This window comes from Sphaerodactylus townsendi, linkage group LG06 (assembly GCF_021028975.2).
Source record: "Sphaerodactylus townsendi isolate TG3544 linkage group LG06, MPM_Stown_v2.3, whole genome shotgun sequence".
Lineage (NCBI taxonomy): Eukaryota > Metazoa > Chordata > Lepidosauria > Squamata > Sphaerodactylidae > Sphaerodactylus > Sphaerodactylus townsendi.
In genome coordinates, this window is record NC_059430.1 from 119,625,953 (window position 1) to 119,644,536 (window position 18,584).

General features: G+C 48.1%; 1 protein-coding gene across 1 annotated transcript; it reads left to right on the forward strand.

The window, feature by feature from the left end:
• Positions 1 to 2,789: 2,789 nt before the first annotated feature.
• LOC125435468 (protein NKG7-like) lies at positions 2,790 to 18,092 on the forward strand. Its single transcript, XM_048501667.1, has 5 exons — positions 2,790 to 2,886; positions 11,693 to 11,915; positions 12,960 to 13,106; positions 14,749 to 14,880; positions 17,851 to 18,092. The coding sequence occupies exons 2-5, from the start codon at positions 11,741 to 11,743 to the stop codon at positions 17,907 to 17,909; spliced, it is 513 nt and encodes a 170-aa protein (XP_048357624.1). The 5' UTR covers positions 2,790 to 2,886; positions 11,693 to 11,740; the 3' UTR covers positions 17,910 to 18,092.
• The last annotated feature ends 492 nt before the right edge of the window (positions 18,093 to 18,584 follow it).

Genomic DNA, 18,584 nt, shown 5'->3' on the forward strand with positions numbered 1-18,584 from the left:
AGGACACTCTAGAACAGGGGTGTCCAACTCTGGTGCTTCAGATGTTAATGGACTACAATTCCCATCAGACCCTGCTGGGAATTGTAGTCCTTGAACATCTGAAGTGCCAGAGTTGGATACCCCTGGTTTAAATAGATGATAATGGTGGCAAGAGTTACATTTGTAACAAAAAGGAAAACAGAAACATGTCCATGCCAGGAGGACTGTGAAAATAAACTAGCTGAATATGCAGGGATTGCAAAATTAACAAACTATGTGAATAGTGGACAAGTTGAAGAATTTCAAGACAAACGGAGAGCACATAAAAAATGAGGAGCAGAGAAGGAAGGGGCTGGTGGGAATTGTAGTCCATGAACATCGGAAGCGCCAGAGTTGGACACCCCTGCTCAAGAAGCATGCCCACTGACTGCACAAACCACCAGGGCTGTCGGGTTGCCAATCTCAGGGGAGCAGGCTGAAGATCTCTTGGAATTACATCAGATCTTCAGACAACAGAGATCACTCCGCCTGGAGAAGGTGGCTGATTTAGAGGGCAGAGTCTATGCCATTGGAACCTGCTGAGGCCCTTCTCCTCCCCAAATCCTGCTCTCCACAAGCTTCACCTTGAACACTCTGGTCGAATCCCCACTTGAAATTTGCACACAGATCCAAACCTGTTCATTGTGAAACTGTGTCCTCTTCATCGGAGTTTCTCCCTCCCCACTGCAGCGAGCACACAGCAGACACACCCGGTTGCAGAACTCTTAGCAATCCCCTCTACCAGGCTAGCTTGCTTCGCCGGTCTTCCCTGATTGGCTGGCGTGCCTTGATAGGGTGGGACCTTTTCCCACTGTGGAAACGTACATTGTAGGGGCATGATAAAAAAAAAAAAACCAGCATGTAAATAACGTTTAACTGTTTAACTGGGCAAACAGTTAATCGTTACCTGTGTAAACCATTAACAATTCAAAGTTACGCGTTTGCATCCCCTTCTGCTGGCCGATCACAAAAGCGGAAATGAAACCAAGGAAAGGCTGCGCGCGCATTGCAGTGCTGATTGGTTGCCCAAATTCTGCGTCACACTCCAGGCTGGGAAATGAGTCAGGGTTTCAACCCTCATCCCTCCCCTCGGATCAGCTCTGAACCGTGTTAATGGGCTCTATGCCACTTGCAACCAGGTCCTGCCAGAATGTGGATTAACGGGGAGAACGAGGGCCAGAAACTGAATCTGCCACACAAGCAATGGGGAGGTCGTCTCTCAAACCTGGTTAGTTTGTGTTCTGAAACCTGGCTAAGACGGTAGTGGGGATTCGACCTCCGAGTGTTTGCCATCTCGGAGCTGACAATCCTAGCTGAGGATGGTCTTCAGGCATACCTGAAACAGGGTTCTCCTGGTGGTCTCACTGAGGGTTGCCAGCTTTGGGTTAGGAAACACTTAGAGGTTTTGGGGGTGGTGTCTGAGGAAGGCAAGGTTTTGGAAAGGGAGAGAATTCGGTAGCATCCAATGCCATAAGAGTCCATTCTCCAAAGCAATCATTTTCTCCAGAGGCACTGATCTGGGTCATCTGAAGAGTAGTTATAATAGTGGGAGATCTCCAGGTGGCACCTGGAGATTGGCACCTTACTCTCATCCCCACTCCCCCAATCCATACTCTGCTTTTGCCCTACCTGCAAAACCACATGTCCCCATACAAGAGGGAATGCAATCAGTAAAGCCTATCCCAGCATGCAACTGGGCATGCATCTTAATGGAGAAGACAGTGAGAATCCTGCAACCAAGAAGGCTAAGAAGGATCCAAGGTCAGTCATGAATGTGCTGAGTTTTCACCTGTTATTTCTCTCCATCACAGAACCCTGAAAATGCAAAACTTCTGCCCAGAGTAGGGGAAAGAAGAGTATCTTGTAGTAGCTGAATGTACTATGAGTAGGTTTGTAACACTCTCCTCTGTTAGCAACAGAGAAGAAGTTTAAAAAAGCTGTTGCTTGTATAACATAATTTATACTCTTTTACAAACATCCCTCCTTGTCTTTTAACTATTGGCTAGATTTGGAATACGTACACATTGCATTTGAATCTCCACTCCTCATTTGGACAGGACTTAAATTAACAACAGTTTACGTAAGACTTGGCAAACTAAGTTTTGTTTTTTTCTGTAAGTTTTTATTCCCCACCTTCCTTTGCTCATTTGGTCACTTTGACATGGTTGCCATACTAACTACTAATTTCTTATCTTTTAGTCTTCCCAAACCACCTGAAAAACTCAGTATCAGGCTGTTTTATGAGTTTTGTTTCTTTCAACAAAAATAAGTTTTTGAAGTGCTTAGTGCTCAGTAAATTACACTTATATAACTTATATAATTAAATACAATGGCTTAAAACATTATAAACTATATGTTCATATCAGGTTGATCAATGGGGAGGAAAAAAGGCTGTATTTCTGCAACCCCAGATATGCAGCAAAATATTAGCAGGGGGAATCGACTCTCATCTCTATTCTCATCTCTACATCAGCCCCTGGCTCATGCTGTTGTTAAAGGCCCAGAGGTGTAGCCAGTATAAAAAGTGAGCAGTCTCAGTGGTGGGAACAGGATGCGGCCCTTAGCAGTTTTAGCAGACAGGGCCGTGGGTCCCCAGAAGCCACAGACCCATCCGTTTAACACACCTGCCCCTGAGCTGCAAGAAGCTACAGAAGAGCTCTGTAGAGGAGGCGGGGATGTGATAGGAAGGCGAGAGAGTTAGGTGTGAAAAAGAGAGGCAGGAGGAAAAGATTGCAACGAGGATCCACAGAAGAGCTGCAACAGATCAGACAAGGAGGTTGACAGGCCAGATTATTTGCTTCTCAAGCTGGGCTTCCTGTTTTGGGTCAATCACATCCAGGTAACGATTCTTCTTGCAAGGTGATCCAGGTAAGGATAGAATTGACTTGGTCCTCTGTAGCCATCTGTGGGACAGATTTGGCTGATGGGGAAGGGCGGGATTCCAATACACCCTGCGTAGTCTGGACCGGTGTGAGGCTGAGAGAAAATGACTGAGCCAAGGTCACCCAGAAACCTCCCATGGCAGAAAGAGAGATTTGGTATGGGGATACAAATGAGGGCAGTCTTAGCCGTGAGGTAAATGGACCTACTGCCCTGGGCTGAGCAGACTTGTTTTCTGTTGCCTCAGAAGGTCGGGCCAAAACCAATGGCTGAAATTAAATCCAAAGAGTTTTTGACTCAACATTGGTCTGTTCCGCACAGCTGAAACAAGACGTCCTGAGGGATGCAAAAAAAAAAAAAAAGGAATTCTGGGAAGGCATTCTGCATAGCCTTCTTCCCAAGCTCAAGACATCTTAAAAACAACAACCTCAAGACATCTTTTTAAATACTCTTCAAAGTGCATTTCCCCCCCTTAAGCTGCCTGCAAGACGTCTCCTGCCCGGCTGCTCAGAATGCAGAGCTCAGGAGGCCTCTTTATGTTTCCTGCCTGACTATTTTGCTCCCTGGTCAGTTTCGCGCTCAGCTTGCACCCAACATTTTGTGTGGAACTAAAGGGATTCTCCCTGCTGCCATTTACTGAAGGTTGCCCCAGGACGTTTGCTCCGCAGGCTCTGATTCTGGGTGCCTTTTCAGCCGGTATAGTAATTAACTGTACTCAGCTGGTCCTGATGATTCTGGCAGTACATAGTTTACCCTTTTTTTAAAAAAACCAAAAGCTACCTTCATAGCTATACAGAGACACATGAGAGAATCATAGTTGCTCAAAAGATGGGTCTGCCACCCACTGAAAAACACTGGGTTGACCTGCCCCCCATGGACCAACATTATTTTTTACATGCCGGTCTGAAGAGGGCAGGTCAACTCAATGCTTTTCAATGGGCAGAAGATTAATCTAAAGATCAGCTAAGATCTCTTATGTGCGTCTGCACAGCTATAAAGAAAGCTCCTCAATTTTTTTTAAAAAAGGGAAACTATATACTGTTGGAATCAGCAGGACCAGCTGAGTACAACTATGTACTTTTGGGGCTGAAAAGTCACCCAAGATCAGAGCTTGAAGAGCAGCTTCCTGAGGCAACCTTCAACAAATGGAGGCAGGGAGAATCCCTTCAGTTGCACACACAACGTTGGGCACAAGCTGAGGTTGAGACTGACCAGAGACCAAAACAGCCAGGTGGGAAACAGCCCCTTTCCCCTCTGACGCCTTTGCTTTCTGGAAATCACACCAGAAGCCACCTCTTTTGAAGACGTCCCCCAGATTTCTGATTTTGGGTGTAGAGAGTGAAAAGACACAGGTGTCTCTTTTTAAGACATCTCACAGACGTCTTTTTTTGTGCTGCGCAGAATGGACCATTATGAAGAACTTCCTGATAGTGTAGAGCAAGGGTCTTCAAACTATGGCCCTCCAGATGTTCATAGACTACAATTCCCATGAGCCCTACCACTTGGCCATGCTGGCAGGGGCTGATGGGAATTGTAGTCCATGAACATCTGGAGGGCCACAGTTTGAAGACCCCTGGTGTAGAGCAGTCCTCAGCGGGCCTAGCTTCTTCAGTGGGCCAGGCCTCCACATGAGGTGGTGGGATCTCCTTTGGAGGTTTTTAAGCAGAGGGCTAGAGGGCCATCTGAACTCATGGATGACTCTGACCCTTTCCACACAGATCACCTAAAACATTTGTTAAACATTTTCAACTCCCTCCCCCTTTATCATGATATTAGTCCAGGGGTAGGGAACCTGCGGCTCTCCAGATGTTCAGGAACTACAATTCCCATCAGCCCCTACCAGCATGGCCAATTGGCCATGCTGACAGAGGCTGATGGGAATTGTAGCTCCTGAACATCTGGAGAGCCACAGGTTCCCTACCCCTGTATTAGTCGATACTCTCATGGCCACCATTTTGTGATTTCCCTCCCCCCTTTTTGAGTTTTGAGTTGACTTGGTGCATCAATGCTTCCAAGCCCCAGGTCGCAATTCTCATAGCGTGTATCGATGTTTTGAAGAGTTAACCACCCCCTGCCCAAAATTAAACAAAACCGTATGGGAAAGAATCAGAATACCCCATTGAAATCCCTTCCCTCTCCAAATCCTGCCCCTTTCAGGCTCTGTTCCCAAAATCTCCAAGTGCTTCACAATGAAGGGCTGGCCACCCGAAGTATATGACACAGCTGGCCACCCGAAGTATGTGACACAGCTGTCTTCCTGAAGATGAGCAGGTCTAAGTCCAAGCAACATACAGGCTGGACAAGGCCATGAGAATAGATCTCTCCATGGAAGTCAACGTCCCAGTGAACCAAGTGCAGGGAAGCACTAAAATCTCTCCTGCTCCTGGGATTACATTTTGATGGACCAACATGGCAGTTTTGGAAGGAGGCTGAATCGGATCCTTTCAAGTGTTGAAACACAGCTTGGTCTGTCAGTGTGGATGAGGTCCCCTACAGTTGGCAATTCTATGTTGGGGAATTTCTGGAGATTTGGAGCTTAGAGCCAGCGGAGGGCAGGGTTTGTGTGGAGAATTGGAGATCAGCACAGCATAATGCCATAGTTTGCACCCTAGGGGTGCCAGCTTCCAGGTGGGACCTGGGGATCCCCTCAAATACAGCTGATCTCTAGACTACAGAGATCAGTTCCCCTGGAGGAGATGGTTTGGAAAGTGAAATCTATGGGCATTGTACCCCACTGAAGCCCCTGCCCTCCCCAGGCTCCATGAGTTTCCCAGCCTCCATCTGGCAATCTTGATACCCATTCCTCTTTGGTGGCTAGTGGGAACACGGCATCCCAATTTGCAGGGCTTAAGAGGTAGGAGGTTAAGAGCTCGTGTATCTAATCTGGAGGAACCGGGTTTGATTCCCCACTCTGCCACCTGAGCTGTGGAGGCTTATCTGGGGAATTCAGATTAGCCTGTACACACAGGCCAGCTGGGTGACCTTGGGCTAGTCACAGCTTCTCAGAGCTCTCTCAGCCCCACCTACCTCACAGGGTGTTTGTTGTGAGGGGGGAAGGGCAAGGAGATTGTAAGCCCCTTTGAGTCTCCTACAGGAGAAAAAGGGGGGATACAAATCCAAACTCCTCCTCCTCGTCTTCCTTGTCCTCCTCGTCCTCCTCGTCCTCCTCTTCTTCTTCTTCTTCTTCTTCTTCTTCTTCTTCTTCTTCTTCTTCTTCTTCTTCTTCTTCTTCTTCTTCTTCTTCTTCTTCTTCTTCTTCTTCTTCTTCTTCTTCTTCTTCTTCTTCTTCCTTCTATTACACCACCAAAGCTGCCGTTTTCTCCAGGGAACTGATCTTTGCCATGTGGAGATTAGCTGTAATTCCAGGAGATCTCCAGGCCCCACCAAGATGTCGGCAACCCTTCCTCTAGGGGTGTTTACTTCTAAGTAAAGCCTGATATTACAACCGATCTCCAGCTCAGGTCTCCAGAGGTCAGTCCCCATGCATAAAATGGCCACGGTGGTGGGTTAACTCTATGGCAGTGATGGCGAACCTATGGCACGAGTGCCAGAGGTGGCACTCAGAGCCCTCTCTGTGGGCACGCGCGCACAGGGTTCATTATGCAGTGGGGCAGAAAATAACCTCCCCCCTCCACACACACACACAAATCTAGGCTGACTTGGGCTGCTAGGCATGACGCCCCGCGTCGAGCAGAGAGGACTCGCCTGGCAGGCCTGGTGCCTGTGCTCCGGATGGCTGCTGCTCGAGGGGGGGGGGCAGAGGCAGAGGAGGCGGAGGCAGAGATGCTACAGAGGCACAGAGCAGTGCGCACGGGACTTGCTGGAGGCTAGAGCAGGCTGGCCCCTGCTCAAGCGGGTGGGGTGGAGGCAGAGGGGTTGGGTAGAGGCACTGGAGCAGCGCAGGGCAGAGCGGCGGGTGCACACAGGACTAAAACCCCAGTATTCAGGTTAAATTGCCATGTTGGCACTTTGCAACAAATAAGTGGGTTTTGGGTTGCAATTTGGGCACTCGGTCTCGAAAAGGGTTGCCATCACTGCTCTATGGAATCAAATCCCCACTGATGTCCCCCCCTCAAAAAATCCTCTGCCCTCTGCAAACTCCACCCCAGAAATTTCGTGAAAGGGGCCTAGGGCTACAGTTGGCTGCCTTGGGCCCCCTCCACAAGTGAGGTTGGCTGAGGAGAATCTTCCGTCGTTCAAACAAGGCCTGTTGGAGGGTGTAAGAGGGGTGTGAGGATAACTGTGCCTTCAGGCTGAGAGTTTCTACTGACATCACGGGGACATCAAAAGTGTGAAAAAAAATGTCAGGAAGTGGCTTGAGGTGAGGCACGTACAGCGATGCTGTGGCTGCTGGGCCCACCTTCTTGTCTCCCACCAGAGTGAGCAAACCCACGTAGCTCTTTCTGATCTGTGTCCCTGGTTTTCAAACTGCTGTCTGAAGAACACTTTGGTTCTTCAAGAGCCGTTCAAGGTATCCAAGAATGTTTTTAAAAGCCTTGCTGGATCAGTCCAGCAGTCAGTCTACTCGATTATCCTGTGTCTCAAAGCAGTCCACCAGTTGCCGTGGGAGCAGTGGTGGGATCCAAAAACTTTAATAACAGTTTCCCGTGGTGGTAGGATTCAAACAGTGGCGCCGCCGCACAACCGCACCTCCAGTCCCTATTGGGCAGGGAGGTTGCTTTAGTAACCCCTTCTCGGCACTCAGAAAAAATTAGTAACCACTTCTAGAGAAGTGGTGAGAACTGGTTGGATTCCACCTCTGCCTGGGAGTCAACAAACAGGTCACCGAAGCTGAGGTCTTCCTCTGAAAGCAAACATCTCCCCCCTCCTAATACTGGTTTCCTCAGGGACAAAATGCAGTAACAACGGATGGTAATCTTCTGGTAGGACTGCCAGGTGGGGCTGGAGACGTTCCAGAATTATAACTGATCTCCAGATAAGAGATCAGTTCTCCTGAAGAAAATGGCTGGTTTGAAGGGAGGCCAGCATGGCATTAGGAGAAGGCTGGGAGGTCCCTTCAGCCATCACCAGAGGAAGGGGGTGTAAAGTGGCTGAATCCAGGTTGGGGAACTTCAAGAGATTTGAGGATGGAACTTGGGCTCATTCCGCACATGCAGAATAATGCACTTTCAAACTGCTTTCAGTGCTCTTTGAAGCTGTGCGGAATGGCAAAATCCACTTGCAAACAGTTGTGAAAGCGGTTTGAAAATGCATCATTTTGCGTGTGTGGAAGGGGCCTTGGGGAGGATAGGGGGAGACCCGGTTAGGGCACGATGACTCAAAGTCCGCCCTCCATCTTCCGAGGGGAACTGGACTCTATAGCCTGGAGATGTAATTAGATGTAATTCCTGGGGATTCCCAGATCCCACCTGGAGGTTGGTAAAAATAACTGCACCAATGGTTCAAAACTCAATTATAATTTATTCTTAATTAATAAATATTTTGCCAGGTGACAGTCTCTGCATATCATTTAACTATTCATTTACAAAATCAACAGGAAATAACCTCTAAACTATTTTTTTCTGAGATAACAACTTATAAACCTCTTTTTAAAAAATGATAAACATCAAAGTGTTGTAGGGCTAGAAAACCCCTGGATTGGGTCGCACCTCATCACAAGGACTTTGTTTGGGCTCTGTAAAAAACTTTAAAAACAGCCCGGGTTTGTGCAGGTTCACATTATATTCTCTTAACTTCTTGAGTTTGTTACTTTTTTAAATTCACCTGATTCATGCCCTGCCTTTTTCCCCAGTGAAGACTCAATGTTGCATGATACATGCGCAGCCTTTTTTGTTTGTTTGTTTCGTGAGTGTATCATTGTAACATGTGCATGAGAGAATATTACTCTCAAATAGCTTAAATGTGTGCACGAGAGAACATTACTCGCTTAAACGTTTGCATGAAAGAACGGTACTCACTTCAACGTTAGCACGTTTATTTTGCGCAAAAAAAGTTCCTGCCCCAACACGGCACAACAGCCAATCAGGACGAGGAAGGAAGAGTCGCTGAGCAGATCGTGTGTTTGATCGTGCTGTAGTGGGGATTGCTGCACTGTTTGAAAGCGTGATTGAGATGGATGTCCTCATCACACACACACGCCACGATGGGGAGGGTGAAACTTCAGTGAAAAGGTGCCGTTTCTTTTGAAACCTGGTTGTATCTGTATTTAATTTTCAGTGGGGATTCAGCCAAAATCAAGGTTCCTTCCTGGCATCCTTTCTTTTAAATTGGGGGCATGTAACAAACTCTCCTTACAGTGTGGAGAATAGAATCCAGTCCCTTTAGAGTCCTGGTTTTGCTTGAGACTCTACAAGGTCATCTCAAGTAGAAGCAGTCAGGTTTTTATCTGACGGTTTCCACGAAACGCTTTTGAGAGATCTGACTCCCACATCCGTAGACTGTGTGTGGCATTTAGAATTAGAATGATCGGGTGTGAGAAGAGGTGTGAAAGGTAGTGACAACCAAATCTCCTCAGTTTCTAGTCCTCCGTCCACCCCCCCTCCCCGAATGATGAAGAAGCCTTCAAGTTCATGCCGCTCCTTTTAGAATTGTCTCTTTCTCAATTTTTGTTTTTGGCGGTTGAGATAATTCTGGGGCATTCACCCAGCTGTGGAAGATGACCATATAGGAGTTTGTGCCAGGGGTGGGGACAAATTCCTTTCAAGTTGGGGGCAGAATCCTATCTTGGTCACTATTTGGTCCAGTCTCCAAACCACATCCAGAAATCACCCCATTTCCAGGGACTTTGGAGCACAACCACGAGGTGAAGCTTGCCATAGCTTAGAGATGTCCTGGTTTTGCTGGAAGATCATCTAGGCCACATATAAAAATGTGGTGTTGTGGATGCAGTGCAGGCTTGGTCTGATGGAGTCCTGGATTCAAATTCAGCAGTAAAGCACCTGATTTGCATGCCAAAGATCCCACATTTGGTCCTTAGGGTCTCCTGTTCAAGATCTGGTCTACGGGCAGAATTAGTATAACATAGTGGATAGCACATTGTTTTGTGACTGGAAGAGTGATGGATACAGATCATTCTTGCGCCTCAGAATTCTACCAGCTCCTTAGCTACATTCACAAACCAGGCCTGAAAGTTTGCACCTCAAACTATTGTCTTATATTTGCTGGCTGATGCACGGTTAGCTGTCCAGCACACCCTTTAAGATCCTCTTCCAAAGCTTCGTGGCTCTGCCTGTAGGGAGGAGTTGAGTGGCAAAGAGAAATGAGGTTTTTTCACCTCACCTTGGGAATATTCTCCCTGAAGTGTTCTGGAACCTTCTTTTCTGTCTCTTCATATGCCTACCCAAAGCATTATTTTTAACCCTGAGGGGTTCCAGCTTTTAAAGCTGATTTTGCGGAATGCTTCTAAGCTGTGGACTGCTTTACAGATCGCATTCTAGGCTACGATATTCTGTTTTTATGACTTCTGTTTACTGTTGCTGGCAGGCCAAATAGCTCAAGCTGCTCAGAGCTTGGAAGCTATGCAGGCTGGGTCACAGGATGGGAGACCACCAAGGAAGATTGGGGTTGCTATGCAAGGGAAGGCAATGACAAACCACCTCTGCCCCTCTCTTGTCTTGAACACCCTGTGGGTGGGGCTCATCATGAGTTATTTGTACAAATGATGATGCATGATTCATTCTTTAGTAGAGATCATTTGATGGTGCGTTTCTGATTTTATGATCTTGTTTTCTGAGCCAGCTCGAGAAGGTCTCTCACACAAGACGTTTTCTACATGTATTTATTTTATTTATTTGTTACTTTTATATACTGCCCTCCACTGGAAGAGCTCAGGACAGTGTGTAACAGGTACCATGACAGTAATGAAAATCAATAAAACCAATAATATAGTCTACAGTCTTTGGGGTCAGTTGAGGATTGCATCTGTTTTCATTTGGCGGACATAAACACAACGATTACATATAAGGTGGCATTTTTGTGTATTTATCAATTAAATTAAGGAAATTGCCACCCTCAAAAGTAAATCTGTCTGTCCTACCTACAGAATTGATTATGGTGTTTTATCTTATTTTATTTTGTGGTATCTCTTTTATTAATATGGTTTTCGGTTCTGTTAAGGCCCATGGCTATAACATTTAATAAATATTTACATTTATATTCTTATCATATTTTGGCACTATTCTAACATCCAAGGGATAGCACATCAAATTCAGACTCTCGAAAAGACACCAAACCACATCATAAGGGAGGAAAATGGGAGAGAGGGAGTTTGCAGCCTGAATGACATTTCTTGAAAGATGTTGGCCCCTTCCACACACGCAAAATAATGCGTTTTCAAACCACTTTCACAACTGTTTGCGAGTGGATTTTGCTATTCCGCACAGCTTCAAAGAGCACTGAAAGCAGTTTGAAAGCGCATTATTCTGCATGTGCGGAATGAGCCGTTATCAAGTATCCCCTCCCTTCTTCCCCTTTGTGCGTTAAGAAGAAGAAGAAGAAGAAGAGTTTGGATTTATATCCCCCCCCCTTTCTCTCCTGTAAGGAGACTCAAAGGGGCTTACAATCTCCTTTCCCTTCCCCCCTCACAACAAACACCCTGTGAGGTAGGTGGGGCTGAGAGAGCTCCGAGAAGCTGTGACTAGCCCAAGGTCACCCAGCTGGCGTGTGTGGGAGTGTACAGGCTAATCTGAATTCCCCAGATAAGCCTCCACAGCTCAGGCGGCAGAGCGGGGAATCAAACCCAGTTCCTCCAGATTAGATACACAAGCTCTTAACCTCCTATGCCACTGCTGCTCCTAAGTTCCATTCTCTTACACATTTAACTCCATTCTCTCAGGTGTCGGGCAAGAAGCCAATACAAAGGGAATCATCGTACTATCACAAGATGCTCACTTGCAGAATTCTTAGCCTGCTGATGGCTTGCGTAAGCCTCATCTGTCTACTAATGGCTCTGGTGACTGACTATTGGCTAGTGGTCTATGGAGGAAAGGATATAGCTCACAGTGGACTCTGGAAGACATGCATAGCAGGACGCTGCTTTGCACCCACTGCGCCTTATGGTAAGGCCACGACAGTGATCTCAAATGTAGCTTATGGGATCCCTGCACAGAGACAAATTAGCTCCCCAAGTTACTGCCCTAACCTAGGGCTGCACGCTGCTCTGAGCGCGCGGCATCCCTGGCGCGCGTCCGGGCGTCCCCAAAACCCCGCGTCTGCGCGGGGTCATCCAAAGGCGCCGTTTTCACCAGCACCAGGGATGCCGCGCGCTGAGCGGGCACAAGAGAGGCAGCGTCGGGGCGGCTGCGCTGTTGCCGCCCCTGACGTGGGGAGTGCAGTGGGACCCCGCGCTACTTGCGGAGAGTAGCACGGGGCTTAAGGTAAGTGGGGAAAGGGCCCTAGATGGCTAAAGCTAGCCTTATTTCAGCTCTCAGAAGCTGAGTGGGATTGGCCACGGTTAGTACTTGGAAGGAACGAAGGAAATCCAGCACTACTATGCAGAGTCAGGAAATGGAAACATAAACCACCTCTCTTCATCTCTAGCCTTTAAAACCCTACAAGGTTCTGTAAGTCAGCTGCAGCTTGACAGCATTTTCCACTACCCAGTTAGTCATCTGAACAAATGCTCCCCAGTGGCGTCCTGCTAATGGGGATATGTGGTATCCTATGTCCCTGGGTGCGTGCCATTTCATCACATAACGAAATGGCATGTGCCTGAGCTGCCCACTGCCAAGCCCCGCCTCCGCCCCCACCCCTTTCCCGCCCTCTCTGCAGACTGGCTCCTGCCCTCTCCAGAGACGGGGGGCGGGGCACCACAGCAAGCAGCTCAGGCTGGCCCAGGCTGGCCCAGGAGGAAGCCCAGGCTGGGCCAGGAGCCAACCTGCTGCTGCAGCGCCCATCCGAGATGCCCTTGAGCCCCACCCTCCCCCAGCCACCCTGCTGGCTCTAGTAAGTGGGGGGAAGGGGGCAGAGAGCCTGGTGGGAGGGGTGGGGAGGCGGTCATGCCCTTGACATCATTTAGGCCCAATACACCACTGATGTTCACCTATCCACAATTCTTTTAAGAAGTTTTAAGAATTCATTCTTTATTGCTATTTATTTTGCAGATTACATTGTGGCCACCCGCGCGTTCCTGATCTTAGCCTCCCTGGCAGCTCTGGCATCCTCTGTTTCTCTTAGTGCTTCATTCACACAATGCACCCTCTACAACGTGCGGGGTTCTTTCATCGGTTCCATTACTGCTTTTGCGGCTGGTAGGTTGCAAACTGGCTAGCTACAGATGGCGCAGGATACAATAAACGTCGTGGTATCATGTTCGACACTGGACGGCTCAGGCCTAAGGGTCAAGGCATGGGAGGTTACTAGATAGGGCTGTCAGGTGACTTGACAACTAGCAGGGGAACTTAATGCCCATGGGGGAGGCCTAGCCTAGCATCGCAGTGACATTGCTAGCCATGTGGTGATGTCACTTCCGCCATGCACCGGAACTGATGTCATCACATTGCTGGTGCCATGGGGCACTGGTATCAGGCCAAAATAAGCTGTTTTTACCATAGAACTTTTGCCCAAATACCAGACTATTTTGTGTTGTCGTTGGTCTACAATGGCACTGAATACCAGAAGTGAGGTAGCGGCCACATTGGGCTAGGCCTCTCACAACTGCTGAAAAGTGTCCCTGCCACCTGATTGATGGCAAAGGCCCACAGCTGAGGGTAGAGAGATCTTCCACAGGCAAGAACTTGTCATCAGAAAAAAGGCTAAGGGTCAACTGAGCCCTTCAATAGAAGAACAGTTGGATTTCTATCCCCCCCCCCTTTCTCTCCTGTACGGAGATTCAAAGGGGCTGACAATCTCCTTTCCCTCCCCCCTCACAACAACCACCCTGTGAGGTAGGTGGGGCTGAGAGAGTTCAGAAGAACTGTGACTAACCCAAGGTCACCCAGCTGGCATGTGTTGGAGTGCACAGGCTAATCTGAATTCCCCAGATAAGCCTCCACAGCTCAAGCAGCACAGTGGGGAATCAAACCCGGTTCTTCCAGATTAGAGTGCACCTGCTGTTAACCGCTACGCCACTGCTGCTCTCTATGAATACTCCTATAAGGAGGTAGAGATGGAAGCCCTGCCCCTCTAACAGCAGGATACCATGTCTTAAAGAGGCCTTGCCATTACTGCGTCCACTTCAACGGGGTTGGATCTTTCATGGTCTCCTAAGGCTTGAGGTTTTATTTTGTGTGTCGATCATCAACATTCTATTTCCAAAATGGTGTTTCAACTCTCAGAGGGTTAAGAGAGGTAAAAACAGTCCATACTGATTTTCTGAAATCCCAGTGAAATGGGCTTAGCTTATTTCTCTTGGAAGAGCATTCCAAAAATGAAGACCACCCTTACCAGAAACAACAGGTGAAGACAGATGTAATATAGAACAGGGGTCCTCAATATAGTACCCAGGGTCACCATGGCACCCACTGACACTTTTTCTGGTGCCCGCCAAGTGCTTAAGGAAAGTGGGCAGGGCTAGGTGGGGTTTTTGCCCAACAGGGCTTCTGCTTAAAATGTGTCCTATTATATAGAATTTCTGCCTGAAATGTTGAAGAGGTCCTATTGTAATTCTGTATAACCTCATTCACTGGCATTTTGTGGTTGGCTCAACCTTCTGTGGCAGCCATTTTGTGACTGTGCCCACCACACCCTGTGTCAGAATTCCCAAAATACCGGGACAAATTGTTTAAAGGCGGGACTGTCCCGCCAAAAGCGGGACGTCTGGTCAGCCTATTGTAAGCACAATCCTTAGACACAGAGAAGAGCATATACAACTGATGCTGCAGGGATGAAATGATGAATAGGCATGCCTATTACTTTTGAGGCTGAATTAACCTCTCACCTGCTTCTTTGCAGGACTATGCACGCTTATTGCTGTTGCTGTGTATGTGGCAGAATCCTGGGAAAACAGTGACTCCAGTATCCAGCAGACTTACGAGTGGTCATTCTACCTAGCATGGGCGGCATTTCCCATGCTTCTAATGGCTGGTGAGCTCAGCAGTCAAGGCGTTCTGTTGCAGGAAGGCTAAAAAATGGGGGAAATATTCATTCATTCATTCATTCAATCAATCAATCAATCAATCAATCAATCAATCAATCAATCAATCAATCAATCAATCAATCAATCAATCAATCAATCAATCAATTTTATAGGCCACCTCATCCCTGAAGAGCTCTAGGCAGCTCACAACAACCCCAAATGACACAACAAATCCAATTAATCCAATAGAATACATAAACCATCTAAAAGGCCATTGCGTTCACATCCTACATGTGAGCTCCCAAAGGCACCTGGTGGGCCACTGCGAGTAGCAGAGAGCTGGACTAGATGGACTTTGGTCTGATCCAGCTGGCTTGTTCTTATGTTCTTATGTTCTTAAAAACAGTAAATTAAAATTAAAATGCAGCAAATAACTCCATCACAGCAATACAGCTCATGATTGGAGGCACCCAATCTAACAGGCCAGGAGGGGCTGGCAGCGCTGAAAGATGGAACCAGCAGAATATGATCCAAATAGGTAAAAGTCTCTGTCATGCCCCTAGAGACACCCTCACTATTTGCTTTGTTTAAGTCTCAGTTAAACCGTTCGGTAGAATGGACAACTGTTTTTCCAGAATTCCTTGAGAGGGAACTTTAGTTAGACCCTGTCCCTTTAAGAAGCCCTCTAGAGGCAAGAGCACTACAGTATTTTATTAGCTAGCAGTCCCTTTGTTTCAGTTTGTTTTAGTCTCAGGTGCCAGTGGAAGCCTGAAGACAGCAATATCCCAGACATATAAGATGTCAGAGATCAGAGGCGTAGCTATAAGGGGACAAGGGGGTGCGCTGTGCACCGGGCACGCACCGGTGGGGGCAGAAAATTACTCCCGCCAGGCCTGGCCCTGCCCCACCAGCCTGTTTTTAGCTGGCAGAAAGCTGTTTTCAACCGGCAGAAAAAGGTAATTGGGGTGGGGGCAAGGCGGAAGGCAGGGCTGCGGGGTGGTGGGACAGGACCACAGAACTACACAGGCTGGGAAGAGGGAGCTTTCAAACATCAGTGCATGAACACTGCAGTGTCACACAGCACTCCAGCTCAGTTGTGCAGGTGAGTACAATGCTCTTTTTCATCGGATGAAGCCCAGCCCAGCATCAGGGCTGGGACTGCTGAGAAACTGCTGAGCCGCCAGGCCTTTGGGGTGGAGGGGGGGAGGCTCAGAACATCTAGTTTTAGCCATTGCACCCCAACCCTTTCCTCTGGAAAATAATATTTGGCCCAGGGCCATACTAATGCATGGCTGGGCCACTGGATTTTCAAGTACTTCAGGCCCCCTCCAGCACTTCAGTCTTGCACCCCACTACAGCTGACGGTAGGTACTAGACCAGGGGTCTGCAACCTGCGGCTCTCCAGATGTTCATGAACTACAATTCCCATCAGCCCCATGAACTACAATTCCCAATCAGCCAATTGGCCCTGGTGGCATGGGCTGATGGGAATTGTAGTCCATGAACATCTGGAGAGCCACTGGTTGCAACCCCCGTACTAGAAGAAGAAGAAGAGTTTTGGATTTATATCCCCCCTTTCTCTCCTGTAGGAGTCTCAAAGGGCTTACAATCTTCTTGCCCTTCCCCCCTCACAACAAACACCCTGTGAGGTAGGTGGGGCTGAGAGAGCTCCGAGAAGCTGTGACTAGCCCAAGGTCACCCACCTGGCGTGTGTGGAAGTGTACAGGCTAATCTGAATTCCCCAGAGAAGCCTCCACAGCTCAGGCGGCAGAGCAGGGAATCAAACCCGGTTCCTCCAGATTAGATACACGAGCTCTCAACCTCCTACACCACTGCTAGACCACAGTACATAGCCCTATATCCATTTTGAGGATCTCCTGAAGGATTTGACTCACAATTTTACGCACACACATGCGATCAAGGTCATGGCAGGACTGTATTGCCCATGGAGGTGTAATAAGGGGTGGGTGGGTGGCAGCATGATGTCACAACCCTGACGCTAGAGTGATATTGGCCTGCTGTCTCGGCCACCCCCAATTGACTTAAAACAAACCTCAGTTGACTACGAGCGCGCCTTGCAACTTGCTCTCAACCGCCTCGCATGCTCGCTCAGTCAACATCTGTCAGAAAGGCCGCAGGCCTAGGGGGGACGGTAACAGTGCCTCAGCAAAAAACAAAACAAAAAAAATTGACAGACCCCCCCCCCCCCAGTCCCTGCAGGCCCTCTAGGCTTCAGCCTAGTCAGCCTTATGCATAATATGGTCCCATTTGGAAGGGTTGCTTCTCCTTTTCCAGATAGCTATATTCCCCAATGTTACTTTCAGGCAGGACGAACCCAGTGGTGGGATCCACAAATTTTAGTAACAGGTTCCCATGGTGGTGGGATTCAAACTGTGGCGTAGCGCCAATGGGGCTGGGCGGGGCATGACGGGGGCGTGGCCGGGCATTCCGGGGGCGGGGCATTCCTGGGCGGGGCGGGGCTGTGGCAGGGACGGCAGCCGCTCTGCAGCTTGAGGAATCCTTGGGCGGGGAAAGCAAGGCCTGCGCGACGCGAGCCAGGCTGCCACACACGCCGGTGCACCTCCTGCTAGACTGCTTCAAGTTCTGCGTGCTACTGCTGAGAGGAGGGGCATAACTAAGGCAAAAATCACGTGGCAAAATCACCAATTAGTAACCCCCTCTCGGCACACACAAATAATTAGTAACCTACTCTTGGGAACCTGTGAGAACCTGCTGGATCCCACCTCTGGACGAACCTTCCCTTCCCACATTACACAAGCCCTTGACCTGCACTCCTCTTGACCCATCATCCTTTCTTGTTTTTGAAACGCAGCGAGACGAAACTCTGCATAGGGGCAGGACTACACCGTTGTAGGGAGAGGTCAGAATTTTTCGAAACATAAAGGGAAATCTGCAAGTCAACCGCGCAGTGTCTGACTTCATGCGTCCACCTTGCTTTTCTGTCTCTCTCCTTGTAGGTATATTCAGCCTTCTTCTGCACCTCCGCTCGCCAGCTCCCGGCTACGGGAACATATGAGCCCTCGAAAGCACTGAAGCCGATGTAAGAAACTTTGCAGTGGAGACACAGCACAACCATAACGACGACAACCAGTTCCAGGCTCCTGGAACATCCTTGATGCTATCTTGCTTTTTATCCTGCCTCTCCTCCAAGGTGCAGAGCGGCTGAGAACCATCCTGGACTGACTACAATACACAAACACGTTGCACCAACCGCTTTTATGTATGTGCATCATAAACAACAATAAAGTGCATAAATGGTAAAGTTCAGTGCAAAACACAACAAACCGTGCAATTCTTACAACAATACAAATTATGATGGTTTCAATTGCAGCGTTCACTTATCACGCCTTTAACACGTCTCAGTAATATCCTCTTCTATCTTTAATTGTCACGTAACTTTGTATCCATAATCTTCAAAGGGACAAAACCTGCTGTTCTCAGAGACTTCGCATAGGCTGCAGTTTGCTGCATCAACGATTCATCCAACTCTTTTTATATAGAAAGTGCTGAATAGCTTAACATCTGAATGATAGGTGGACTGGTCAATGTCCAATCTGAATGCTTGAAGTTGCTTGGAAAGAACGGATTGCGCTATTATAGCCGTTTTTCGAAAAAATCTTCTTCAGATTATTCTGTAAGTCTTAGTTGGGATAATCATTCAAGGTGAAACTTTCACATCCATTCATTTCCC

Bases quoted from the DNA above. Each gene is read 5' to 3' on its own strand.
- LOC125435468 (XM_048501667.1), top strand. From the start codon at position 11,741: ATGCTCACTTGCAGAATTCTTAGCCTGCTGATGGCTTGCGTAAGCCTC. The intron at 13,107-14,748 runs GTAGGTTGCAAA...GCTTCTTTGCAG, and splicing joins CATTACTGCTTTTGCGGCTG to GACTATGCACGCTTATTGCT. The intron at 14,881-17,850 runs GTGAGCTCAGCA...CTCTCCTTGTAG, and splicing joins TCCCATGCTTCTAATGGCTG to GTATATTCAGCCTTCTTCTG.